Source organism: Arctopsyche grandis, chromosome 3 (assembly GCF_051622035.1).
Source record: "Arctopsyche grandis isolate Sample6627 chromosome 3, ASM5162203v2, whole genome shotgun sequence".
Lineage (NCBI taxonomy): Eukaryota > Metazoa > Arthropoda > Insecta > Trichoptera > Hydropsychidae > Arctopsyche > Arctopsyche grandis.
Genome location: NC_135357.1, coordinates 36,206,213 through 36,233,728, shown reverse-complemented (window position 1 = coordinate 36,233,728; position 27,516 = coordinate 36,206,213). Strand labels below are relative to the sequence as shown.

The window sequence follows — 27,516 nt, the reverse complement described above, 5'->3', positions numbered from 1 at the left end:
ACTCAACATTTTCTGAAAAGCTATGAGCGGGCTTCATTTAATTTAACAATATGTGTTTTAAAATAATGCCTCGTAAATCGAATTTTTTCGAAATGTATGAAATAGTTCATTTATTTTAGGTTGGTATTGTATATATTTAGTTTGTTATAGGAAAATTTCACCCTTTAAAAGAGCTTTTTCCAAAATCGAGGCCGATTTAATTGTAATTTTTAGCATAGAAATAGGGGAAATTGAGATATTTGAAAATATCGTTAGTCCATTAAATCGATTTTTTTCGAATTGTATGAAATAGTTCATTTATTTTAGGTTGGTATTGTATATATAATATTTAGTTTGTGATGTGATAGGAAAATTTCGGTATTTGGACTATTCGTCACATTGGGGTGGTCACAAAGACAATTTTTGCCATGAAAATCGCGAATACACAATATTTGGCACTCAAGTTCTCGTTACTATGATAGTTATCGTTAGTATGATGGACTTTTCGGCTGCCAGATGTTCCGTTATAGAGATTTTAGTGACTTTGTGACGAGTAATTTGTGACCAGTAATCACCGAACCGAAAATTTCACCCTTTAAAATAGTTTTTCCAAAATCGAGGCCGATTTAATTGTAATTTTTAGCATAGAAATAGGGGAAATTAAGATATTTGAAAATATCGTTAGTTAGAAAAAAATGATAAATTGTATGTATGTACATAAAGTTACATATATGAGTTTAATAACATAGGATATCTTTTTTTGTTTGTCTGTTATGTAAATCTGAAGTTTTTAACATAGGACTAATAAATTTCGTATAATATCATGAAATGTAACTTAAACCAAAGACTATAAAATTTTCAAAGGTCGATTTATTTACCCCCCCCCCCCCCTGTCGTACTGGAGTACTGTCGGGTAATACAGCTGGTGTAGTAAAAAAATATCTTTTGGGAAGAATTTTGATTTATAATTTAAGATAAGGATTTGGAACGTTTTCTAGTCATAAGAAACTTTTACTGTCAAAAGCATCAGGTTGTTGGAATAATATGTATTAATTTCGCTCCAGGGCTTTCGCTCGGGTACTTACATACATAGCTCATGTAATCGAGTAAGAAGTAAGAAATAATGAAGGAAGGAAGCGAGGGGAAGAGGGTTAGAGCGGGGTGGGGTGGTTGTTTCATTATTGATGCGGCACATCTGTGCTTTTATCGCAGATACATAATTAGATAAAAGCAAAATGGAAATCAGGGTTTCACCCATATTAATATAATTATCAACGCAGCATAACATCAGTCAATTACAAAAGACTGGGCGTGGACACAGTGAAGGTACAATCTTATATATAAAACCGAAACGGCTCTGTAATTCGTTTGTGATTGGCTATCGTCAAAGTCGTTTCTGATTGGCTGGACTGGTCAAAGACGTTTGTGATTGGTCGGTCGTTAAATAATATTCAATTTTTGCGACTCAAATAAAGTTAATAAAAAAAACAAATGAAGATTTTTCTCATGGTTCGACGGTATTCTCAATACTTTGACTGCATTTCCATTTATCGAGAGAAGCCGGGTAACACCATTAGTCATATATAGAAAAATCGAGCCTGTGAATATATGTACATACATATGTAAGGTGCACGAACGAATAAGGGTGAAAACACGCAGCGATGAACGTGGCACATGGTTTTTTTTAGATAGTTTTAAACGTGCGAAAAAAATGGGGCGTGCCTTGCACATATTCATAGAACGCCCAGCACGCACCGCCCCAAAATGAACCCCCTGAGTGTTTTCGGTAAAATTTCATCCTTGCTTGACAGTGATCGATAACGGTGTATTCCATATTTGAAGAGATGTAGGAGAACCTCCACAGCGGGGAGCCAAGCACACGACATGCCGGTCTTCCCTGTGTGATTTCACCTTAAGCGTGAGTCGAAGCGGTGCATAGCTGGCTTTTTTTGTCTTTTATCTTTTCATTTGCTCCTGTGTAAGTTTTCGTCGCATCTGCATCTGCTTTTGACCTCAATAGTATGACGTCAATAAGAGCCAATATATTCATATCTTCTTGCCTATTTAATTACATATGTACATTATCTAGTGTAAAAGATAAGAAAATCTTCGATTCGACTGTCTAAAATTGAATGGAAATTTGAGGATCATATTATAAAAATATATGTGCATACACCAAAGATTTATTTTTAACTTATAATTTCTTTGTTCCGAACTCAAAATATATTTTTAAATTTGAATTAACCCTTTGAATACTGCCAATAAGTCCACGGAACTGAAAAACGCCGATAGGCGTTGTATTTTGAGCATGTAAAAAGTAAACAAGAATATTACCCGCTAAGCCTTTCCAAGTAGCATTGAAAAAAAAATGCATTGAACATGGGTCGTGTAATCAGTGTCAATAATGTTTATAAAGACTGGTTTACAACGGAATTTCTAAATCTATAACCATAGCAGAATTTCCCGATGGAAATCCCTAACTGTTGAGTATTTTAGATTGTGGCTTGGCATTTAGATTGTGAACATTACATTTTAACAAGAATGAAGAAGATGGAACTAGTTTTGGAAAAATACATTCATTAATACATTCATTTTGTGCATTTTATATTGTTGCAAGATATATATTAGAGAGTCTAAACACACCTTTACAAAACTCGAATCTAGGGTTTGTTTGGATTCGCTACAATTTTTATACCTGCTTTGTATTGGATTTCTAAATAATTCTAGTTGGAAATGTAGGCGAAATTTTCATCGTGGAGGGCTTTCAACAGATAATACGTAAGCACTCAAAGGGTTAAGTTAGGTTAAGTAGGAGTCGAAGATTAATTTATATTAGGTTGGTAATAATTTGTTGATCAGTATTTTGATAATTGTCAAGTCAACAATGCGTTAGTTTATAAAATAATTGAATTGATTAATTTCACCGCCTAAATGAGTTTCCCAAATTTGAGACCGATTTCATAGGACAAAAAAATAGTAGATATGAAAAATTTCGCAACAGTTAGTTAGTTAAAAAAAATGACAGATATACTATACATATTTATGTATACACACATGTATGTACATACAATTATCGAGATAAGCTCGTTTAATATAATATGGGATAAGTCAACATGAAATCTAAGGCCTAATTTTGTAGAAGGTGTTAAATTGGCACCCGTTCAAAATAGACTTGAATGGACTCGTCCTATCGTAAAAAAGTCATCTCTGAATTAAAATATCAATCCAGGATGTGGCAGAGGAGAATTTCAGAGAATTATAGTCGACTTTTTGTCGCAACGGCGACGGCAGGGCGCAGAGCCAAGAACATTTCTGATGATTTATTTTGACCTTGATAAGAAAAATCCAAGAGAATCTACTGGGGATAAAAAAAGTAGGAAAAACACGTGTATAAAAACACTTCTGGCAAACGCGACAAGACTGAATCGCCCATTCTTCATCGAATTCCAATGCACTGGAATCTTCAGCAATCACATATGTTTTGGGTCATGAGAAGACGGCAGCTCGGACATGAGCTTCTATCAAAGCATAACATGTCATGAGATGATCGGCGCACGCGTGTCAACCTTGTAAATTTTCCGGAATTAATCGACGAGCGAAAATCACGTGGTTCCAAAGTCGAGAGAAGACCTTTGGTGAGATTTCACTTTAAAATTAACCGGCTCGACCGGACAAACTTGATTCAAATGCCAAAAGGCCGATGATACGACATCGGCACCTGCATTATTCTGTGACGTCAGCATGCCAAAAGTCCTTCTTATCTATCGCTAATTGTCAAAAATGCAATCATGAAGAGCGAAAGCAATCCAAAAATACAATACAACTGGCTATTTAGACTCGGAATACACTGACACAACCTTGACGATTGATCCATAGGAGGATTGCACCTCCGCCACAATAGTTTGCTGATTGCAATTAGCATTGTATGTACTTCACTTCAATGGAAATAAAAAAGGGATAACCTACATATAAAAGAAGATAACACTTCCGGTAGAATAAAAAAAAATGTTCAAAATACACACAACTCACATACATGTTTCAGAAACCATTGAAACGCGACCACCGATTGATGTGAGTACAAATATGTGTCAAAATCTAGGGATTGCAATGTGCCGTCAAATTTCATAAACCGGCAAATGGTAAAGATTTATCCTACTACCGGTATGCCGTTATTTACTGGTAAATTAAAAATAAAAATTCGTGGGTTAGATATGACTGTACATACGTGGTTCTTTTTCCTAAAAACGTTAATTTAGATTAAATCGTAAATAATTAAAAATAAATCTCAGGTGAATAATTTCATATAAATGCATTAAAGTAGTAATAATACATTATTTAATTTTTAACCAATCAAATCTATTTATTTAAAGTTCGGACCATTTGAAAGTTTCGATCATAATTGAAACAACCGTCTGATCGCATTTATTACGATTTGGTTGGTCTGTGTTGCCAGTGAATTTATCAATTTATAAAAATAAACAAACTCCAGACAACCTAATCGATTTTAATGTAATATTACGCAATAATATGCCTGCATATGTACTTAATTCGCGATATAATCGTTTACAGTAAATATCCGTTAATTTCACCGGTATTTAAAATTATTCGAATACGGAACTGAAAAAGTAATCGAGATCCGGAACTGAAACAGAAATCAGGATTCGGAACTGAAAATGGAATCGGGAACCGGAACTGAAACCGGAATCCATTTCCGGAACTGAAAAAGGAACCCGGATCCGGGAACTGAAACAGGAATCCGGATCTGGATCTGAAAAAAGGTTTCCAGATCCGGAACTGAAAAAGGAATCGTAATCGAAAACGATATCGATATCGTCATCATAGAAAATTTAATTTATTCGATAAAACTTAAATACATACATACGGTTCTAACTAACTAACATATATTGATAACCAAATATTCCATACTCACGATTTTCATGGCAAAAATTGTCTTTTGGCCGATTGCTATGTGACTAACAATCCAATTACCCATACATACATGCAAAGTCTCTTTCGAAATTATTTAGGTTTTTGAGCTCTTTTTCCTATTATGCTGTAGATTAACATTAGAATAATATAATACTATGATTACTAACCAAATTAAATTAAATTGTAAAATAGAAAATGATCAGTAGATCAGTAGCTATTAAAATAGATATAAGATGTATTGTGAACATAATTTCGTAATAATAAAAAGCATTTAAAAAAAAATCTTTCGAAATTATATATTAAAAGAAGAGAAGAAGATATATGTACATACGTATTCCATATATAAATTAATAATATAAACAACTCACGTATTTTATATTAAAATTTTATTATTGTAAATATTTCAAAACACGAAACACGAACTCAAAACTAACAAAAAGTAAAAGTCAAATTCTACCGACCCGTACACGCACGAACAATGTTGTATTTCTTGACCGAAATGCAATGCGAAACTGAAACGAAATGTGATTGGCCATCGCAGGTCGAGTCTCATGCTAGATCGGTTCGACTATAGTAATGTAGATAAAGTAAAAAGTAAAGGGCGGATAGGAAGCGTGCTTTTTCCAGTAATCAGGGCGTTTTGGGTCTATTTATAATACAAAGCTAGAGTGCAAAAAAAAAGGTTCTTCATAAAATTGGACCATTAACAATGAACAGCACGCTTCCAGTCCGATCTCTAGTATATATATATTAGAGGCCCATTCAAGCTTGAGCTACCCAGTACTTTCCACGCGATGCCCACTCGGGGATCATTTCATGTGCTTGTTCAGATCGAATACGTAATTGTGAGTTGGTCCACGACTTCCCAAGCACACGCTACTCGAATATGGCGTAATAAATAAGGTGATAATGTTAGCGTGCAGAACGGAATATTGTCAAAGAATGTGGTAGCGTGCGTTTATTGGTTTGGAGTGTAGCCAGGGCGCCGTCTCGACTCGACGACTCGATTTCCGACGATTTCGTGGATGTCTTCAAAGTCGAGCTGATGCAGTCGTCTCCGAAGAGTTTGAGCGTCTCGGCGATCGGCTCGGTGACCTTTCGTTCTCCCTTTTAGTCGCAGAGTCGGGTTTATTTCCGTGCTCTCCTCTTCCGCAGCAGGACTACTGGCGTTGACCCTTTCGCCGCGCGCGAGCTTCTCATCTCTCGATTAGCGATTCCTGTCGTATTTTTCTCGACGTTTTGTTCTCCGAGTGACGTACGTACGTACTCAGCGGCCAGATCTCGGTGACACATAAATCATTTTTGTAAAGAGACATTGTCGTGCCGACATTCGTATGCAAAACGCGCAAACCATCGGCAATAAAACGAGCGTCTCAATTACATGTGTGCTGCGACGTCTCTCTCTGAAGATCTCTGCGCTGGGTAGGGCTGACCCAAAACTATGACGACCTCAATCGCCAGGAAGTATTACATGTGTAGTCTCGCGAGAAAATTTCATGAAATTTATTCATACCTAATAGTTTTCGAGCGTAGCTGCTTCTCTTCGAAAATAATTTTACAGTTTGCTTTGTACGATCTGAATATTCAAGGAGTGGTTCAGAGATACAAACATTCACGGACAATATTATATAACCTATGTATGAGTGATGTGAAAAAAAAAAATAAATAAAAAAATATATATATATATATATATTTATATATATATATATATATATATATATATATATATATATATATATATATATATATATATATATATATATATATATATATATATATATATATATATATATATATATATATATATATATATATAAATTCATATATATATATATATATATATATATATATATATATATATATATATATATATATATATATATATATATATAAATTCTTTGAGCCTTGAATTTTATTGAATAAACACGAAAACCGCATTAAGTCGTTGTAGACGTAATTTTTTCTGATAATTTTGCTCCGAAGAGTCATAAATATTCATAAAATTCATATTTTAGTCGTATTCCCTTGGTAAATATTTCTTTAAAATATTCCTAAGAATATGTCCCTAACATTTACATACATGTATGTATATTTCAAGTGAAAATATATTTTCACTGAAGTTTCAGTGAAATCATAACCAGTTACATTTTCAGGGTTGGTTTTATAGTTTTATAGTTAAACTTTGTAAATTCATTGTTTGCTCCGTTTTCACTGCTTGAATTGGTGAAAATATATTTTCACTTGAAATATGCTTTCACTGTAACATACATATACACTAACTCTAAATTTCCCGAAAATTATAGTAACGAAAAAATGCTTATAAATTTTTCATTTTTTTAATCGCTTGGGAGGGGGGGGGGTAACCTACTCTTGTATTTCAACCCCCTCCTGTAAAAAAAAGTCCTGGCTACGGCCGTGCATACAATAAAAAAACGAACAATCTGTATTTATTGGAATCCTGTTTATTGTATTTGCTTATTATATTTTTGACTTTCATCAGTCTAATCTTCAATAATCTTCTGACAAAAATTAAATCTAATAAGTAATTTCGAAAGAGACATTGCATATATGTATGTATATATGCATATATGTAACCTTGGTTGGTCTGTTCGTAAACAACACATTCAATTTATTTTTTTCGATTCATAGGCGCCGATTCGATTTTTTTTCGATTCAAAGGATTCGAAAGCCCAGGGGGCGAAGTCCCAGGCCGCCGGATTCTGGTATACATATAATTTCGAAAGAGACTTATGAGAGAGTATATGTTTGTTTGTTCGTGACAGTAAATTTAATAAAAAAAAACAAATGAGTATTCAAATAAATTTATATAAAATAAAATTATTCAAATAAATTTAATAAAATGTTTACTATTAGATTAGTCATGTTTAAGCGGTTTATATTACAAATACCGAGCGAAGCCGGGTAAAACCACTAGTGATTTATAATTTAGTCCAGTCAAGTTTTATACTGTTTGGAAAAGTGCGGCTACTACCTTTAATAACCATATGAAAACATTGGAATTACTGTTCATTCAGAGGATATTCCCAATAGTTCTGGGTATTTTCTATGAATAATTTTATGTTTTCAGTTTGCTTTTTTCTATTTACCCAACAACTTTTCCTAGTAAGCTAGTGAAAAGCCGTGACTCATTCCGTGTATTTCTAATCTAGCATAGTATATGTAGAACTCGCTACAAATTTGCCCAGAGATACGTAAAGTTCAACGTCTTGCAAAGGGAATCGATCTGCTGCACTGCCTTGAACGGATCAAGTTAGTTTTTCAAATTGAAGATGTTTTTGTCGATGAACTCGAGTGGCCACAGTCGAATGGCCGTTAATTTTGCAACGTAAGATGTTTTGTTATCTTTTTTTTTGTATATTTTTCTAGCTGTAATTTATACAACACAGCTGTTATGTGGCGTTACGTTGAAAAATTGTGATCGAGAATGTGAGCTATTTATATGCCATGCCACCTGTTACGTTCTCGGCAATAAATAAGACAATATACTATATCGAAAAAAAAAATACTAATCGCAAAAACGCAAAAAATATGACAGGAAAAGTGGAACGTTTGACTTAAGAATGAGAAAATATCGCATTCAACTATTCATATGATTAAGTGTCTCATAGTAGTAAGTAACCTTGTCACAAAAATCACCAGGTGGATCACTGATGTTAATATCTACTGAATTTTTAAAACATTTCTCTTCCTTGGAGCAAGATGAAAAGTCAAAGCTTCAAAGGTTCGCGAATAGAATACTAACGATTTTGTTGTCCTTAAGCTTATTATAGAGCTTAAGATCTGTTGTTGTTAAAATGAGTTATGTATATTCTGAAAAACTCATTTTATTCTTAATATGCTCAGCAGGATTTCCTTTTGATGTAAATTGTATTAATATATGTACATACAATAAGGACTGCTTCAATAAGATCAAAGGTTGATTGTATGAGTGAAATCTGATGAAGGATTTTAAAAAATGTCGAATAATGAAGTTAAACCAAACCATCTCCAAATAAAATACAAACGAATCTTAGTGGGAAAAAAGGAATTTTAAGCATTCGGGGCACATAAAGAAAGCACGATAGCACATTAGATCATAGTTGTCCAGCCGAGGTACTTGATTGCCTTCTTCCTAATTACATAAATACTAGGATTTACTGCATAGTTCGGTAGGTAAAAAAAAGGTCAGCTCTTGAACTTATAGAATTGAAGTGGTTCAATTGACTAGCCACACACAAGATTAAAGTTTGTACAATGCGGCGACCTTTAAAGTTTAAATCCATTCTCAAAGGGAGAAATTCACAATTTTTATACCTATATATGAAAAACATCCATCAAATTGTAACGAATGTCGAAACCTTATAGGGTAAATACACGCTTGAAAATGCTAGGTTTCACGATGAAACCCCTGCAGAGTATACATATATTGTTTTAGGAGAGTGTACAAAAACACTTGCTGAAACTTTACTAGGTTTTCTTTTTTCGTGGATGTTCGCTTCTTTACAACTTTTCTTACCATTTCTATTTAGATCTCCATTCTTAAAGACTCTCCATAGCATGTAGGGAAAGAATTCTATCCTACTTTGGCGGCATTGCTCGGGAGAATGTGGAGAGTCTAGAGAAGCTGGTAGTCACCGGAGCATTAGGGCAACTAAAACACTCACGGCGGAACGTGGTTTTTTTTAGATACTTTTAAACGTGCAAAAAAATGGGCATCCCTTGAATAAATTCATGGGATGCCCAGTAGACAGCGTCCAAAAAAATCCCCCTGGTTGTGTTCGGTAAAATTGTATCCAAGTATTTACCCTTGCTTGACAGTGATCGATAAAGGTTTTAAGAAATGTAGGAGAACTTGTCGACGTTTCACATACCACATTCCGCGCTGGGTGTTTTCGCCCTTATTAGGGCGAAAGCACATTGAGTGGGACGTATTTTTTTTTTAGATATTATTAAACATGTGAAAAAAACGCAGCACCGCTAGCCCATAGACATGGTACACAGTCCCAAAAATCACCCCCCCCTGGAGTGTTTTCAGTGATATTTTATCCTTGTATTCATCCTTGCTTGACAGTGATCGATAACAGTAAATCCCATATTTGATGAAATGTAGGAGAAACATATGCACCCGAATTCGGTTTGGTGAACATCCACTGTCAGAGTGGGGAGCTAAAGAGCGGTCTCCGTGACGAGACAGAATGTTAAATTACAGAAAACGCAAAGATCGAAAATCGAAAGATCTTAAGTCGAAAGATCAAAAAAAAATGGTGCATGTTAAACGGTACATACTCACTTAATTTGCGCGAGCAGGATACAACAGGAACAAGAGGAACATGCTTTTCCTCCCGTATTCTGCGCGCGCACATTAATACGCGAGGAAAAGCCTTTTCCTCTTGTTCCTGTTGTATCCTGCTCGCGTAAATTAAGTGAGTATGTACCGTTTACCATGCACCATTTTTTTTTTTGATATTTCGACTTAAGATCTTTCGATTTTCGATCTTAGCCTTCCGATATTTGTGTTTTCTGTAATTTAACATTCTGTCTCGTCACATAGACCCGCCAAAGAGACATGACGTTCCGTACCACTCAGTGTGTTTTTGCCCTTAGAGGGAAGGCCAGCGAGAGGACGGTTTCTCATAAGATGATCAGACCAAACTTAAGAACTAAAAGCTGCTTTCAATCTGGCACAGGACCGGGAGGAGTGGAAGCAGATCGTCCACTTTAAAATTTGTTAAGCTGTCATTTAGCAATACCATTTGCAGAAATACAATCATGCATAATAAGCATTAAGTTTGTTAAAATTAAATCGTAACATTTCTATACACATGTTGGTACAAATGAATTAAGTTTTATTATTAACTAGCGATAGACCTGATGAAAATTTCATCAGGTGTATTATAAGTAAGAAGTACATACCTACCTATGTACAATAAAAAAATATAAAACATCAATAGAAAAAAAAATTAATTAATTAACTTTCAATAGATGGCGCTAAACGCTCTTGTATTTTCCAAGGGGAAATATCGATAGCAAACAATATATGTATAAACAGATTTTTTCTCGATTCTACCACCCAAACCTTACATACAAAGTCTCTTTCGAAATTAAATACTAGATTTGGTAGTTGATTTAAAGACGAAAAAGAAGCAAACGAGAGCAAGTATTTTATATGAATTCAAAAAGGATGCTAAAGCAGGAGTAACTACTCGTAAACTTAACAAAGGCTTTGTTGAAGGTAGAAAAAGAACGTAACGTAAGACGATGTTTCCAAAGATTTCGTGCAAGGGATGAAGCTTTGAAGACAAAGAAGGTCGTCTTTTTTCAGGTTTTAAAGACCTACTGAAGGCTTTGAACCGAATCTAAACCAGGCACACTTCGAGAGCTTGCACAAATTTCCCTTAACGATTGGCTGCGGTTTCCCTCAGACCTCTAATCATATTTTTCTATCAATTAGTAGCGAACGGGAGTATCGCCAAAGGCGCTAGTAATATCTGAATCTCCTACAAGACTTCTGATGTAGATCGAATCAACACGAACAGCGAGCTCGCGGGCGGCGGGCGGCGCGCGCGTTCGCAAACCTTGGCGCGATAAAAATGCGCGAAATTCAAACGCGAATTTGTAATACTCGTCGTGTAATGGATGGAGAATAGAAGAAGAGAAAAGTAGGAAGGTAATGACTCTTCTGATCTCTGCGAGGCGGTGTCCTTGTCCTTGTGGGCCTGTCCGGAGCTGCAGGAGTTGCCCATCGCCGGCGCTCGAGCCCATGGGGGCGCCGCGGGGCCTCAAAGGCGAACCCTCTCCCCCCGCACCGCGACCCACTCCCCGCACTGCACACAACTCTGACTCGCGACTCTCGACTACACTCCACTCGCTACGGCACACTGGCGGGGTGTTGTGCAGCTGCGTGCGTACGTGTGGGTAGGGCGAGAGCGGCCCCGCGAATCGGCACCGAGACCGGGCCGGGAAAGAGAGCGAACACCCCGCACACCGCGGCCGCTAAACCAGAATAATCGATGCCGGCGGCCGTCCCCTCCCCCTCTCTTCGTCAACCCTCCCTCCTCGCCTCCCCATGTGGACGTGACGCTCCCGAACACGGCCATGTGCTCGTCTATTCTTTAAATGGTAATTGGATTATTAGTCACATTGCGGTGGTCACAAAGACAATTCTTGACATTAAATCGCGAATACGCAATATTTGGCACTCAAGTTCTCGTTAGTGTGATAGTTATCGTTAGTATGATGGACTTTTCGGCTACCAGATGTTCCGTTAGGGCCGGGCTGCACCGTGCACCCTTATCGGCCTACTAGTTGCGCGACACGAAAAAATTTATGGAAATGTGTGCGACAAACTAGTTGACGGGTGTGGCATTTCCCATCTACCTGCATGCATTGGACTGGTCACCCTCAACCAAGTCGCTCGCAAGTTGCACGGTGCAGCTTAGGGCCGGGCCGCACCGTGCAACTTTGTCGGCCGACTAGTTGCGCGACACGAAAAAATGTATAGAAATGTGTGCGACAAACTAGTTGACGGGTGTGGCATTTCCCATCTACCTGCATGCATTGGTCTGGTCACCCTCAACCAAGTCACTCGCAAGTCGCACGGTCCGGCTTAGGACCGGGCCACGCCGTGCAACTTTGTCGGCCGACTAGTTGCGCGACACGAAAAAATGTATGGAAATGTGTGCGACAAACTAGTTGACGGGTGTGGCATTTCCCATCTACCTGCATGCATTGGACTGGTCACCCTCAACCAAGTCACTCGCAAGTCGCACGGTCCGGCTTAGGACCGGGCCACGCCGTGCAACTTTGTCGGCCGACTAGTTGCGCGACACGAAAAAATGTATGGAAATGTGTGCGACAAACTAGTTGACGGGTGTGGCATTTCCCATCTACCTGCATGCATTGGACTGGTCACCCTCAACCAAGTCACTCGCAAGTCGCACGGTCCGGCTTAGGACTGGGCCACGCCGTGCAACTTTGTCGGCCGACTAGTTGCGCGACACGAAAAAATGTATGGAAATGTGTGCGACAAACTAGTTGACGGGTGTGGCATTTCCCATCTACCTGCATGCAATGGTCTGGTCGCCCTCAACCAAGTCGCACGGTGCGGCTTAAGGCCGGGCCGCACCGTGCAACTTTGTCGGCCGACTAGTTGCGCGACACGAAAAAATGTATGGAAATGTGTGCGAAAAACAAGTTCACGGGTGCAGCATGTCCCATATACTTGCATGCAATAGTCTGGTCGCCCTCAACCAAGTCGCACGGTGCGGCTTAAGGCCGGGCCGCACCGTGCAACTTTGTCGGCCGACTAGTTGCGCGACACGAAAAAATGTATGGAAATGTGTGCGACAAACAAATTCACGGGTGTAGCATGTCCTATATACCTGCATGCAATGGTCTGGTCGCCCTCAACCAAGTCGCACGGTGCGGCTTAGTTTTTAAAAGGATCTCGTTTATTTATATTCAATATACAAGTATAATATTTTTGCAGGGAAGTGGGCTAGCTGCCCACTTCAGTGGAAGGGCTGGCTGAACTGGCGTCTAAGCGCTGCTCTAGATTATGGTCGCTCTAGATCGGTTACACGTGATCACCCGTCACACTAAAACTGGTCACACCCTAAAATCGGTCAACCAGTTTTCTCGTGATCGATTTTAGACAACAATCACAATCAGTCAACGGACTACTAGTCCTGTGACTGATTCACATATGACTAGTAGTCCGTTTACGATAGATTATATACTGGTTGAGTCATCCTGCTTTCGGGAGCTCGAGGGTATCCTTTGTCTCCGGGTGACGAGATCATACTTCTGGAAGTTTCCACGGGTATGGAGGTCATGTTAGTGTGCAAATGTGCCTCAAGGTTGCTCAGTGTAAGATCGAGTGATGAAATCATCCTTCTGGAAACTTCTACGCGCTCACGATCGTTATTATAAAGTTAGTCGAATTGCTTCGTAGCCCTTGATTAGCAAAGACAATTCCAGGCGAGGTTGTCTCTGCATGTATGTACAGGGGCGTGATGATTCCATCGTACGACTTTAATTGACATTATGCGACAATGAAGATTTGTTCATATATTCATTCACAAATCTTCAGTTGTGTATATTATGGTAATTAAATGGGTATTATTATATTGCTCCAAAATTTGATAACGCACAAATCTCAACCTTCCAGATCAAACAGATTTGATATTTTAAAACAAAACTACATAATTGTCTATATTGAAATATTAAATAATATGAGGTGCAGTCTGGTATTGGTAATAATTTAACAAAAATAGACTGAATAAAAAAAATAATGAAATTTTGATTGTGATAAAAATATCTATCGACATTTCTTTTAGCATCCTTTCGAATAAGACAGATTCTATAGTCTCACATTTAAGTTTTTTTCTTATGTATAAACTAAGAAGGGCTATTTGAGACTTGAATTATAGCCTCATAGGTACATACGTTGACATATTTTTAAAACAATACACATTCAAAACCATACAAAAGATAAAACATGCCGGTGTTTTTATTTTTTTTTAATATATAAAAATGTTAATATGAACATATTTGTGAATAAAATACCGATCGATGTATTTTATAGTACTGATGAATAAAGAATGTCATTTTGTGAATCACTTTTGGATTTATTTAATCATCATCACTAGCTTCTCCATTTTCCTTGGGCGGAACTCCTTCGTCACCGCTCAGTTCTGCCGGTGCTCCCATACCCTCTTCCTCTTCTTCACCAGAATCGCCAGCAACCTCAGCATTTTCAGCCTCGGCACGTTCCATCTGTCGTACGAGTTCAGCTTCGTCAACCGCCGTCACAACCTTTGGCTGCAATTGTATAACAACACAAATCAATATCGAATATATCAATAAAATTAGATCAACATTAAATTAATTTCAATAAATTACCCCCATGCGAACGGAAAATACACCTTTCGTTGATAAAATTGTTTCTTTGACTTTGTCAATAGCGTCTTGTAATGCTTTCAATCCATCAGCTTTTTCAGGAGTCGACGTTGTCATAACTGTAATAAAACACAAATCATACACATATTGTAACAATTTCGAAAACAAACTAGTTCAAAGTATGTATATATTTATCATAATGTAGTAACCATATAGCGGAGGAGCAATCAGATTAATCTTAATGGGCATTTCTTCTGTTGAAAGGGCCAAGCCGGCTTTAAGAGCAGCCTTAACAGCATCAATTCCTTCATATTCATAGCAAGCGCATTCTATGTCGGCACGTATCTTGACAGCCTGCGACGTAAGCTTCCTCTGTATGTTATTGAGTAACACTTCTTTCGTATTATCATCGAGACCACACTCGGCGAGGATTTTAGGATCCCTGAAAACAAACACGTAGCACATTGAAAACACGAAACATGTGGACGCAAATCGATAAAATGAAAGCGGTCGAGTAACCTAACTCACATCACAGCTTGTTTGAAGAAATCGTAAGCGAAAGCTTTCGCAGTTTTATGTTTTTCTTCGAAATACCAAGCGGTTCTCTCGTACAAGTCTTCCAATTCTTCGTCTGAATTGTAATTCAACAATTCGGCTACGTGGCGAAGGATAGAGTTGACGGCTTTCGCTTTAGCGTACCGTTCGTTGCATTTGATTACATCCTCGGCGGACACACGTCGTTTTGATAAATCGATGTATCCTAACAAACGAAAAAATACATTGAACACTTATGTACATCAAACAAACTTAAATGATACAAGCCGTTGTAGAGATTGTTCGTTACCTTTTTCTTTATCGACCCTGATCACTACGACGGGTTCAGTTTTACCAACTCTGATGAGTTTGTTGATGGAGCGAATACGCCTACGGGACAATTCTGACAGCAGAATCATACCCTCTATGTTATTGTATTCTAAAAGGTGGACGTAAGCACCCATTTCAGCTATTGAACGAACGTTGACCATCACTACATCCTCCACTTCAGGATACTTTTCTTTGTAATATCTGCACGTGAGCGGCATCTGAAATAAATAATAATTGGTAAAAATATTTCTAGAAAACCGTGACGTTTTATATCCATATATTATACATGCTAGATTCGTTTGGATCATTAGTTCATTTGATAGAAAAATAATCAAAGCACGGTCGACATTGAAATGTTTAAATGTCAATTAATTGACGGATGCACTGAGTTTTGAACAAATGATTTTTTTTTTGTATAAAATAAATTATTGCGTCATGTTTATAAAATGTCATACAATACATTGAAATTAAGTGTAGGAGTTATGTTTTGAGGTGATTTTTGTGCAAAAGTGGTAAAACAAGGAGATCATTGAACTGCATATGTTGTATGGAGAACGAGCAGGTTAGGCTATGGCCGCGTTGTCGTCAGGACTCACCTTGAAGGATTTCCTGAGTGCAGAGGGTTGAGATGATGGAGTTGGGGCGGGGGACGACCGAAACCCCCAGGAGTTTCCTCAGCCTCGTCTTCAACGTCACCAATGGACTATCGACGACCGGGAAGCTCACGTTGCCGAGCGGCTGACAATACAGCATGCGACCAAGTGCAACAACCCACGCCCTTTTCCGTCTACCAACGTTGCAATGTCGTACTTTTGTCAACATTTTATCGCCGATTATTCCAATTAGAGCGGTTGGAGATGTGAGAAATAGATAAAGAGATGTGAGAAAAGAATTCAATTCAAAAATTTTAACTTCGAAATTACATAGTAAATTATTTTTTTTAATTATTTTGATATCGACGTATAAAAAATCTTAGGTTTTTTTACACAGATTCAAAGTGTATATGCGATTGACAAATAAAAAATTTGTAGAAGTTATGGAAGCGAAGCGAATGAAACGACGGTGTGGTTTTATTCGCGCTGTTTATTATGATCAATCAACCGAATCGGTGGATAGCTCGTCCCCACATGTCCCCACAAAGATTTCCCGTGGATACCAACATCCAGACGGTGAAAAAGTGGTCACGTCCCTCTCTGCCCCAAAATAAAATAATATAGACGGAATACTTATAGCTTATGACATTCTAATCTTATTACATTCAACGTAAACACTCACCTCAGAGGTCACTCGCTTAGACTTCAAAAAGAAAAATCTAATAAATTGATCAGAGATTCCTTCTTTTCAAAAATAATGGTTTCAGTTAGGACCAGTCTTCCCAATGATATAGTAACCTCTGAAAACGTTAATATTTTTAAGAATAAGCTTGATACTTTTTTTAAAACTAAAGGATTTCTGTAATTCTTCTTTCTTATAATCGTATTTCTGTTTTTTTTTGTTTATATATTTTTTTGCTCTCTTATTTTTATTTTAATATTGTTTTTTTAATGTATTTAAATTTTTCTCATTTTAATTGCATATATGTATAATTTTTTAAAATATGTTTGATCAAACCCCTTGGGTCTAACGGCTTTGCCGCCTCCCCCAAGTATATTAAATAAATAAATAAAATTAGCCGGCTCTGAACTATGTGGTTTCTAAAAAAGTTCCTCGCTTAAAATCTCTTCTAAAATTTTAGTTCATTCTAAGTAAAAATCTATTAAAACAAAATAAAACTCCCTGCAGTATTGAATTATCCAGGCCTAAACATGCCTGTCTGTTTAGGCCTGGTTTGAAATTTTTGCAGCATTTTATTATACAATTTAGTGAAACTCAATATGCTTAATAGCTTGAGTTTTGCAAAAGAGATTGAAAAGTAGATGCTAATTTTAAAGGAACCGTTTCAATGAAAATCATAAAAATTGGCAAACTCTGAAAAGAAACGATTGACCTGAAGTCAGAAACCAATGTCCTGGCCGGACCTTGGTTTCATGACCAACAGCTACTAGTGAGAATCGAACTGTGACCACTCCGCTCGCAAGCATACTATGCTAACCATTAGTCCACGGTGCTGGTTATTATTGTGGCGGCTCGCTATACGACATGGTCGAGTTTGGTCACCTTCCTGCGAGTGGGGACCAACTCGATTGTGTTCGGAGCTAGCTACTCACTCTGCCTTCAGCTGTCATAAATAAAACACGTGCATAAACATGCCAGTCTTCTCATTCGTCCATCCCCCATATTATATTTAAAATAAAAATAAAATAAAACAATAATGTATTTTGGGTTAGTTTTATAAGTAATTTTATTAGTTTCATAAGTGAAAGCATAAAATATTGATTCGGTGATTATTCTGCAAAAGGTTATCTCGCGCACATTACTAAAATCTCGATCACGGAACACCTGGCACCCAAAAACTCCATCAATCGCACGTGAAATATTGTACTAACGAGAATTAGAGTGCTAGAATATTGGCTTCAATTTTAGTAAGCACTAGCGTTTTTACCCGGCTTTGCTCGGTATTTGTAATATAAACCGCTTAAACATAGCCAATCTAATAGTAAACATTTTATTAAATTTATTTGAATAGTTTTATTTTATTTAAATGTATTAAAATATTCATTTGTTCGATGACGTCATGGATTTACGAACCAAAAATACTTACATACTTACAGTCTCTTTCGAAATTAAATATTAGATTAGTGGTTTTACCCGGCTTCGCTCGGTATTTGTAATATAAACCGCTTAAATATGACTAATCTAATAGTAAACATTTTATTAAATATATTTGAATAGTTTTATTCCGTATAAATTTATTTGAATACTCGTTTGTTTTTTTTTTTATTAAATTGACTGTCACGAACAAACAAACATACATATATAACAAACAAACATACATATATAACAAACAAACATACATATATAACAAACAAACATTCATATAATGTCTCTTTCGAAATTATATGTATATCAAAATCCGGCGCCTGCGCCCCCGGAGCCTTCGCCCCTGGAAAAAAAATCGAATTTATCTACGAACTACTAATCAACGAACGAAAGTTACATTATTATTGAATCCTCGTTATGGCCTCAGTGACGCGTTGGAGCTCTCTGTAATGTCACTGTGGCTAATATGGTAAATAAATTAATAAATAAATACAAACAAACAAAGTCTCTTTCCAAATTATATATTAGATAAATAAATAAATAATATATAATATAAATAAATAATGTCAATAGTTAACAAAAATCCAATTATTAAATATAATAAATTCTTCAATTAAATCTCTTCCTTCCCCATCAAATATTTCTTTTTGATGAAATTTTGGTTCTAATATTAAATTGGAGGAAGAAATTGTTTGAATAATAAAATATTTTATTAAAAATTCAGATCTTATTAAATTATTATTTTTTTTTTAAATTGTAATAAAAAATATTAAATTTATTTCTAATCCTATTCATCTAATTAATCAAGAATTAGAAGAGATTGATAGGACAGTCTCAGAAACATTTTTCTCGTTTTACTCTAAATGAAATTAAGTGTACATAGACGCCTTTGATTTTATACCCCTCATTTGGCGGTGGCATTTCCTTTAGACGAGTTATTTCGAATGCAGCTACCCATGGAACGTTGAAGACGACGTTCATATTCCAGGCGATCGGCTAACTCCAGCGACACGGAAAATTGAGCAAACACAACGAGAACATTTATTTAGCGAGTGTCGTGTCAAAAGAGTCAAAGATACAAAGCGAAGAGGGAAGAGTGGCGAGAGAAGAAGAGAGGTGGAGTTGGCAGCAGTGTGGCGTGTCGCTGAGGCCTGCATTCGGCCGGCGTCACGCGTGAGGCGTCTCGCGACCGCGCCGACGTTCGTTGCCTCGCGTGTGTTGTTTAGTCTAGCGGTGGTTTCGCTTTCAGCGCAGCGCAGCGACCAGTCAAGATGTCGGCCGACTCAGCCGCAGACCCCATCGCAGCCGACGACAATACGCAGGTGAGCCTTCGTCGTTCGAACGCTTCGCTCCGGTCGCCCGTCAAACGGCATCGCAATCGCAATCGCCATCGCCATCGCGTTCGCGTTCGCGTTCGCCACTCCACGGCATTCGTTCGAGGGAAGCGCCCCCCGCCCCCCGCGTCGTCGCCGAGTCGCGTTTCCCGCCAGAGTCGGGGTGCGTGGGGAGCGGGGAGTGGGGGGCGCGGGGCGTGCGGTTTGGCGCGCTTTCGCTGCGTGCCGGCCGGCGGGGCCGAGCTCGAGGGGCGCGGGGGGCGGGTAGCCGAAGCCGGGGCCGCCGCCCCCGTGTTTACGCGCGCTGAAGCCGCGAGTGGCAGCCCTGGTCGCCAAATGTCAACACGCGCCGCCACCCGCTGCCGCCGCGGCACTTTCTCGCCGTACGCCAAACTAGCCTCTATCGTCCTTGACGCAAGTGCTATTATCGCTCGCCAGCGCCCTCGATCGCTTTTCACCTAATGTTTTCATCCATTATTTTTTTTTCGACTCGACGCTTCGACGATTTAAAATGCGACCATGAACTATTCGTTATATTTTTGTTTCGACGCAATTTATTTATCGTTCGAATTAGCCGGCTTCGCCCAGGATTTGATTTTTTTAACGTCTTGAAACTTTAATAATAAAAAAATATAAAATCATATTCAAAACGACCATATAAAAACAGATAAAAAAAAATAATGCACTGATGTATTATTGTGAGCTTCGATATATATTTCTTAATCATAATATACTTGTAAGGCTACCTGGCTTCGCTCGGTAAATAGAAATTAAATGAAAACCATTAAAAAAAATCATCATTTGTTTTGTTTTTTTTTATTAAATTTATTTAAATCTAAAAAAAAAATGATTTAATGGCCGACCAATCACAAACGTCTTTGACCAATCCGGCCAATCAGAAACGACTTTGTCGACAGCCAATCAGAATCGAATTACAAGCGCCATATCGGTTTTATATATAAGATGTTTATTCAAATGTTGGTGCTATTTTTTAAATAAAGTTTGTGTTGAATTTTCAGGAGGAACCTAAAAAAGCCAATGAAATGTCAACAGAAGACGAATCGTCTCAAGATTCTAAAGCCGAAGTTGTCAAAGAAACTAAAGACAACGGTGATGCTAAATCACCAGACGAAAAGCCGGATGAGAAAAAGGACGCTGAAGGTGCTAGTCGCCGTTTATTTTAAATTTTTCTTGTCCATTTTGAAAGGTTGTGTTATAATTTGTTTTCATTTTTTTTTTAGAAAATAAATCGCCCGAAAATGGCAAATCGACTAATGCTGAAGTGAAATCTGAAGATGATGAAGTCGATTCTCAAAAAGATTCCGATAAGAAGGGGGAGAATGGTGAAACTCATGAAGACGAAGAAGAGGAGAAAAAACCTAATGATGTAAAGAGCAAGAAGGCTGCTGCTAAGAAAGATGTAAGGTTTTGTTATTTATTTTATTTTTTTTCAATTGTATTTCAAATTTTTCATTATATTATTTCTTTATTAGGAAAGTGAAGCAGACGAAGAAGAGGAGGAGGAAGGTGAAGAAGAAGAAGAAGAGGAGGAAGAAGAAAAACCTAAACCTAAGTATGTTGTTTTTACACATTGAACATATCCAAGTCGATTCGAAATATTTTAATTTGTAAATTTAATTTTTCAAGAGCTAAAAAACCAGCTCCCAAACCTAAAACTGCTAAGGATGGTGATGATAAAAATGAAGATGAAGAAGAAGGTGATGAAGAAGAAGGCGAAGAGGAAGAGGAGGAGGAGGAAGAACCTCAACCTAAAAAAGTTAAAAAAGAAGTAAATAATCAAGTTCATAATCGATTCACTTTGTGTGTGCTTTAAAAAACATGAATGTTATAAAATTATTTTTAAAATTTAGCCTACTGAACCTCCCGTCCCGATACCTGCCGGTAAAGGACTTCCCTTGGGTCACATTTTAAATGTAGAAATTGCAATTTCTCGATTCAAGATGGACGATCTTAAGTTCATGCATCAATTTTTATACAATGTATGTATATAATTTTATTGTCTCGTTATGCTATTTTTTATCTGAATAATTGTATTAATTTTTTTTTTCTTTTGTTATTTAGCAAATGTGCCGTTCAAATTTAATTAAACGGAATATTAAAAAATTCAAAGGGTACGAGTTTGAAAAAGATTCTGCAGAATATAAATCTAAAGTTGAAGAAGTTTTAAAATTAGAACCCAAACAACAAAGAACAATTTGTGAAATGTTGGATTTAGACAAGCGAGGTTTTTATTTTATCTACATTTTGTTTTAAGTATCAATATGTATGTATGAAATTACTTTAACCCGTTTCCACTGTTTTAGGATCACCAAATGATTTGTCCAATAGAATCATGGGATTCCTTCTTCTACCCAAAAACTCTTCCCCACACGCTCGCGGTGCTGTCAAAGAACGTCCGGCGGCGGATCATGGTGCTACACCGGGTGGCCGACCGCGTCGAAATGCAGCCGTCAAAGTGCATAACAGAGGTAGTGTTCTATCACATCAGACTAATGTGCCCTTTATTTTTAACGTGTTTTTTAAATGAATTTTTCTTTACTCTGTTAGGATATTCCGACGAAGAATACGAGACAGACCCGGAAACGAAGGTTCGTGGACCCAAGGTAGCCAGGGATGACTCGGCCGATTCAGATGTAAGTTTGCTTTGTGCAGACTTTATAACATGTATATTGGCTGGTTTGGGTTTGATAAATTTTCAGTACGTTTGAAACAACACAAAGTAAAGTTGAACATTTGAATGGCAAAACCTGCTATCTTGGTGGTATCGTTAAGTAAAAATGTATTATAATTTACGATTGAATTTGCCTGGTCAAAGTTGGGAATATATTACGTGTTGTTTTGCACGTTCGTTGCACTATTCTTGTAATGTTTCGACGTTGGATTATTTTCGAATTGCAGGGGTCGTACAATCCGAGCGGCTCGGGCCAAGATCCTGATTCAGATTTTGACCCCGCCGCCGGAGAAAGCGGCGGAGCCGTGCGTAAGAAGCGTGGCCCCGGCCGAAAGAGCTCCAAGCCCGGCAAAAGACGCGGACGCCCAAAGAAAGGAGCAAAGGTTGCTAAAGTAATAACCCCCATCTTTTTTTTTCCTTCACGCTGCGTTAGAGTAATTTGAATATTTTTATGATAATTTTTTATCTTCAGGTTGTATCAAAGAGAGGTCGTGGTCGAAGACCTGCACAGAGCGAATCCGAGGACGAGAGTGAGAGCGAAAGTGGCTCTGAGGGCAGCGATTCAGACAATCAAGATTCTGATGTGAGTTTTATGAATATTATTATAGGTGTTTCCTCTGGTTTGATTTCACGGGAGTTTTTTTTTTTTTTGTTTGATATGCTTTTGATGTTTTAATTTGACTATATCGGTCTTTGGCTAATGCAGCCTTTAATGCAGGAACCGCCGAGCAAACGTGGACGCGGAGCTGTGGCTGGCCGCGGCCGTAAACCAGGCGCTGCAGTTAAAAATAACAAAAGTGCCGTTGCAGTCAAAAGGAAAGCACCACCACCGACCCCAGGTTGCCGATCGACACATTTCAAACTACATGTTTTATGCGGTGTGGATTTTAGTAATAGTTGGACGTGTTTTTTTTTATAGTGAAAAAGAAGCCAGGTCCTGCGTCAGCGACGAAGGCCAAACCGGCTCCTAAAGGGGCCGCCGGCAAGAAACGCAAAGCGTCGTCGTCCGAAGACGAAGATTCGGAGGGCTCTGATGAGGAGGAGGGTTCCGAGGAGGAGGAGGGATCTTCGGAAGACGGCAGCGAAGAAGATGAACCATTGACGTCACAACCTGCTGCAAAGAAGGGCAAACATCCTCCGACCGTAATTTATTTTTCTCACATCGCTCACATCGTGTCATAATGCAATTTGAACTTTCATTACGTGTACGGTTGTCTTTAGGACGAGGAGATCAAGAAATATGTAAAGCAAATTTTGGAAGGAGCGAACCTGGAAGAGATTACGATGAAAACTGTATGTAAACAGGTGTACAGTCACTATCCTGATTTTGACCTGGCACACAAAAAGGACTTCATCAAGGCAACTGTCAAATCGGTAATTGATTTATATAATTAGGTATTATTTGCTTTTTTTTATTTATTTATATTATTATATACATATAATTTTTCATTGGCCATTTGAATGTTTAAGTTGAGAGTTGCGGTGGAAATATATAGGTTTAGTCATATCTGTATATCTCGACCGTGATCGGAACTGATGGCGCTTATTATATGCACAATGCATTAAATCGTGTGTTGCATTAAACCTGCGTCTCTACATGCGTTGTGTGTGTGTGTGTGTGTGTATGAGCCTCAAGAATGATAATTTCTCACACGTACATATAATATCTTTACATTATTATTAAACATAATAACATGCATTCATTTTGTTGTTTTTTTGCTTCTATTATTATTATTTATTTTACTTTCTTTTTTGTTTGTTTTCAGTGTATTTAAAAGCTATAATATAAAAAAAAATTATATATATATATATATATTGACGTGAAGATGAAAATGTTTGGCTTCCTAGAAATTAAAATTCATAAATAATAAAAAAAAATATCACATTGGGCGCTCAAACCCTAAGGTACTCTATATATGTATAGTAAATATATATAAATTGCCTTATTTCTTGTTGTTTGATGATTAATCATGCATCTATTTATATACTTGCTTGGCCGCTAACAATGTGGCTGCTAAAACACACATTCAAATGCTATTTACTAACACTTTCGCACTATTCTTATCTCTGAACTTCCACTTGGCACGATTGTTCATCTTCTTCTTATTGTTGATTTGACTCGCTTGTATATAACGATGAATTCTTTCGCATTGCTCTTTATTTATCTATATTTATTTCGGTGATGGTATTTTATTATATTTATTTATATTGATAAATTTCTATTGAGATACTTATATGATAGCGTTTTTTTTTAATTTGCAGTTAATATCATCGTGAGCTGTCTAAAATAATAATAAAAAAAAAAACTATATATTACAACAGAAATTGATTCGCCAGTCATCTTCACAAAAATCTCATCAGGAAAAGTAATTTTAAAGATGAAATCTAACAACACATTCATAGAAAACTTAAGTTTAGGATTAAGTGTAATCTATTTACCTTACTTTACAATATTAGGTGTAACGATATAAAAAAAATGACTTTAGTAGTGTGACAAAAGGGGAAATAAAAATAATAATTCAACAAATCTCAGTTTTTGTTTGTGACGACTTTGCATTACAATATTGCTATATATATATATATATATGTATGTATTAAATCTAAATGTTTTGCGGGAACGTGCCCAGTGTTACTTTCTTTGATTTTTTTTTTAGATCTCAAAAAAATGAAATGTATCCAGTTGTGTTTTACCGAACTGCCATAATGTATTCGTAAATATGTAATGGGAATTTATCGAATGATAAATTTTTACCGCCTTAACGATTGTTCATCATCTATTGTGTATGCATGCTTTCTTTTGATTTTTATTTTACGATATATATACATATAGTTTTCTTCACCGTTCTGATATAAAGTCATATTAACTTTTTTTTCTCTCCACATGATGCGATATTTGCCTGTTGTACATTGTTTTTGGCCATCACTTTAGGATATTGTTAATTTTTTAGAAATATGTTATTATTAATTAAATTACATATATAAATTTTTTTATTCGGTCTCTACTCAAAAAATAATAAAAGTAGACTTGTACTTTGTAATGGAAGAAAAATCAAAAGATATTTTTATTTAACTGAGAACTTTTAATATATGAAATATATATTATATATAATATATTTACATGTAAGCATATCATTTTTCAACGCAGTGAATTTTTTTCTTGTATATTTTGAAAACTGATCTATTTAATTATATATTTTACTTTTTTGTTTGATTATTTTGGCATTTTTACGCACACACGTATGAATGTTTTATAATTGAACATTGTTTGAATTGATCGATTATAATTCCTGATTTTTTTTTTATTATAATATCTTTTGTGTATATTTTGAGGAATAAAAAATATTTGAACACTTTCGATCTATTTAAATATTTATTATACGCCATCACACGTTCCGTTAACTTCTGTCCTTTGTAGAGAGTTTGTCGAAATCAATTTGTATTAAGATTATTATTGAAATTATAATTGTAATCAATTCGATCATGTTTAATTTTTGGCATTTCTGAAATCGATACATGCGTACACTAATGATTTTTTTTATATTAATCGAACGGATGAAATCGAACCGCAACAAATATTTTCGTATGAATATTCCTCGCTTTGCGATACTATTGTGATGGTGTCCTAAACCGAGGAATATATATTATATATATATAGTGAAATCTCAGCGTACGGTGTGTGTCATCAGATTATCGTCGTCGGTTGAGATTTTTTTTAATGTTAATCATAGCCTTTTTAATCTTGACCGTAAATTTTAAGAGTATTGAATCTACATAGTCGAGTGTTTGTATAAAAAATGTGAAAATGCGTAGAGATTTTTAATGAATTCTTCTCATTGGTTTTAATAATTGAATGTCATACATACATATATTTGTACATTTAAGCGTACGCGTTGTAATTTTGTTTTTCTCAGTAGTTGTCGTAAAGCTTTGTAATATTTGGATATAGTGTATAAAAATTGACGAGAAGACGCGCCCTGCAGGTTTTATCGTTTTGTTTTTATTATAATTATATTATATATGCAACGGTCGATTAATCAAAACATTTGTTAATGTATGTACATTGTAAGCGCATCACCAAAATTAATATACATATTTCTATTTTGATAAATAATATGTATAAGCATCGACGCGATGTTCTCTCAACGCTACACTATTGTATTAACTGAAGTGAATTTTTAGTCAAATTCTAAGATGCAACGTAGAATTAAATAAATAATTAAAAAAAAAAGGAAATATATTGATGGAAAGGTATGCAATTTTTTTTTTTCTATTTAATTTTTGAAGAGTTGATAAAGAAAATTGATGACATTTTTGTTTTGAAAAATATTAAGTGTATGTTGAATTTTGTTAAAGAAAAACCTAGATAAGGATTTTTATTGTATATCAGATTTACTTGTGGATATATATATATATATAATTTCTTTTTTCTTTATTATATACTATATATATGTTTCATTGTCGGTGATACTATAACAATAGTTGACTTACTCTATATTTTTTAATATTGTACACCTTATTTTGATGGTCACTGTTTTAGATTCCAATACAAGTCTTATACTCGTATGAGTTATAAATTGTGTCATCTTTTATTAATGCTCGAACCCAATCTGCAATCCTTGATCCTCCAGAACTTTCCATATAGTAAATAAGAATCCTTTACTCGTAGAGAACGAGGATATACCGAGAGAACATTCTCGTTATTCGCCGAGAATTTACTTTTTTCTTGATTTCATCATTCTTTTAAACTTAGCACACAAGATCGTAAAAAATTATTTTATTCATTTCCTCCCTCATATTTAACGTTCACACTAATTTATCAAATTTATTATTGTCAAAGATTAGTTTTTTTTTTTTTGAGTTAGGCAATCAATTGGCAGAGTGGAAATAAATGCTATTGAAAAATAGGATTTGGGGCACTTTTCAATTGACAGCTTTACAGACAAGCCTAACATTAAGACGTTCCTAACCAGGTTGCATTCTAAAGCGTCAACTTGCATCATTGATATGTGCAAGGCAAGATTCGATAAGTTCCGAATCTTGCCTTATTAAACTCGCCAGAAAGATCCAACTCAATTTTAATAATTGCATCTGTGCCCATCGAAAGGTTACTCGTCATCT

At 36.3% G+C, this 27,516-nt stretch overlaps 3 protein-coding genes across 11 annotated transcripts in view; 1 reads left to right on the top strand and 2 right to left on the bottom strand.

Moving 5' to 3' along the window:
• Positions 1-11,938, bottom strand: part of LOC143909907 (NACHT domain- and WD repeat-containing protein 1) — a 30,447-nt gene extending 18,509 nt beyond the window's left edge. The window contains exon 1 of the mRNA XM_077428169.1: positions 11,584-11,938. Within this exon, the coding sequence (XP_077284295.1) occupies positions 11,584-11,651 (68 nt within the window). The 5' untranslated portion in view covers positions 11,652-11,938. The remainder of the gene's footprint in view (positions 1-11,583) is intronic.
• Positions 11,939-14,116: 2,178 nt separating this feature from the next.
• On the bottom strand, positions 14,117-16,470 carry eIF2alpha (eukaryotic translation initiation factor 2 subunit alpha). Its single transcript, XM_077446601.1, has 6 exons — positions 16,269-16,470; positions 15,653-15,890; positions 15,337-15,568; positions 15,018-15,250; positions 14,812-14,927; positions 14,117-14,730 (listed from the first exon to the last, which is right to left on the bottom strand). Exons 2-6 carry the CDS (start codon positions 15,888-15,890, stop codon positions 14,542-14,544), a joined length of 1,008 nt encoding a protein of 335 aa, XP_077302727.1. The 5' UTR covers positions 16,269-16,470; the 3' UTR covers positions 14,117-14,541.
• A 2,973-nt stretch (positions 16,471-19,443) lies between these two features.
• On the top strand, positions 19,444-24,922 carry Dek (protein). Of its 9 annotated transcripts, XR_013260394.1 has the most exons (16): positions 19,474-19,694; positions 20,726-20,867; positions 20,948-21,126; positions 21,200-21,279; positions 21,354-21,495; positions 21,578-21,706; positions 21,789-21,951; positions 22,031-22,195; positions 22,275-22,360; positions 22,626-22,790; positions 22,871-22,981; positions 23,117-23,237; positions 23,318-23,541; positions 23,620-23,772; positions 24,165-24,303; positions 24,661-24,797. XR_013260394.1 is itself a non-coding variant. In XM_077428132.1 (15 exons), exons 1-15 carry the CDS (start codon positions 19,644-19,646, stop codon positions 24,673-24,675), a joined length of 1,938 nt encoding a protein of 645 aa, XP_077284258.1. In that variant the 5' UTR covers positions 19,444-19,643; the 3' UTR covers positions 24,676-24,922. The 9 variants fall into 9 exon arrangements, 8 of the variants coding, with proteins under 8 accessions (XP_077284258.1, XP_077284262.1, XP_077284257.1 ...); XM_077428132.1 differs by lacking the exon at positions 24,165-24,303 and having other exon boundaries at positions 19,444-19,694; positions 23,105-23,237; positions 24,661-24,922; XM_077428136.1 differs by lacking the exon at positions 24,165-24,303 and having other exon boundaries at positions 22,275-22,315; positions 23,105-23,237; positions 24,661-24,901.
• The last annotated feature ends 2,594 nt before the right edge of the window (positions 24,923-27,516 follow it).

Bases quoted from the DNA above. Each gene is read 5' to 3' on its own strand.
- eIF2alpha (XM_077446601.1), bottom strand. From the start codon at position 15,890: ATGCCGCTCACGTGCAGATATTACAAAGAAAAGTATCCTGAAGTGGAG. The intron at 15,251-15,336 runs GTGAGTTAGGTT...GTTTGTTTTCAG, and splicing joins TTCTTCAAACAAGCTGTGAT to GGATCCTAAAATCCTCGCCG. The intron at 14,731-14,811 runs GTAATTTATTGA...ATACAATTGCAG, and splicing joins TATTTTCCGTTCGCATGGGG to CCAAAGGTTGTGACGGCGGT.
- Dek (XM_077428131.1), top strand. From the start codon at position 19,644: ATGTCGGCCGACTCAGCCGCAGACCCCATCGCAGCCGACGACAATACG. The intron at 21,496-21,577 runs GTAAATAATCAA...TTTAAAATTTAG, and splicing joins CTAAAAAAGTTAAAAAAGAA to CCTACTGAACCTCCCGTCCC. The intron at 22,361-22,625 runs GTAAGTTTGCTT...TTCGAATTGCAG, and splicing joins ATGACTCGGCCGATTCAGAT to GGGTCGTACAATCCGAGCGG.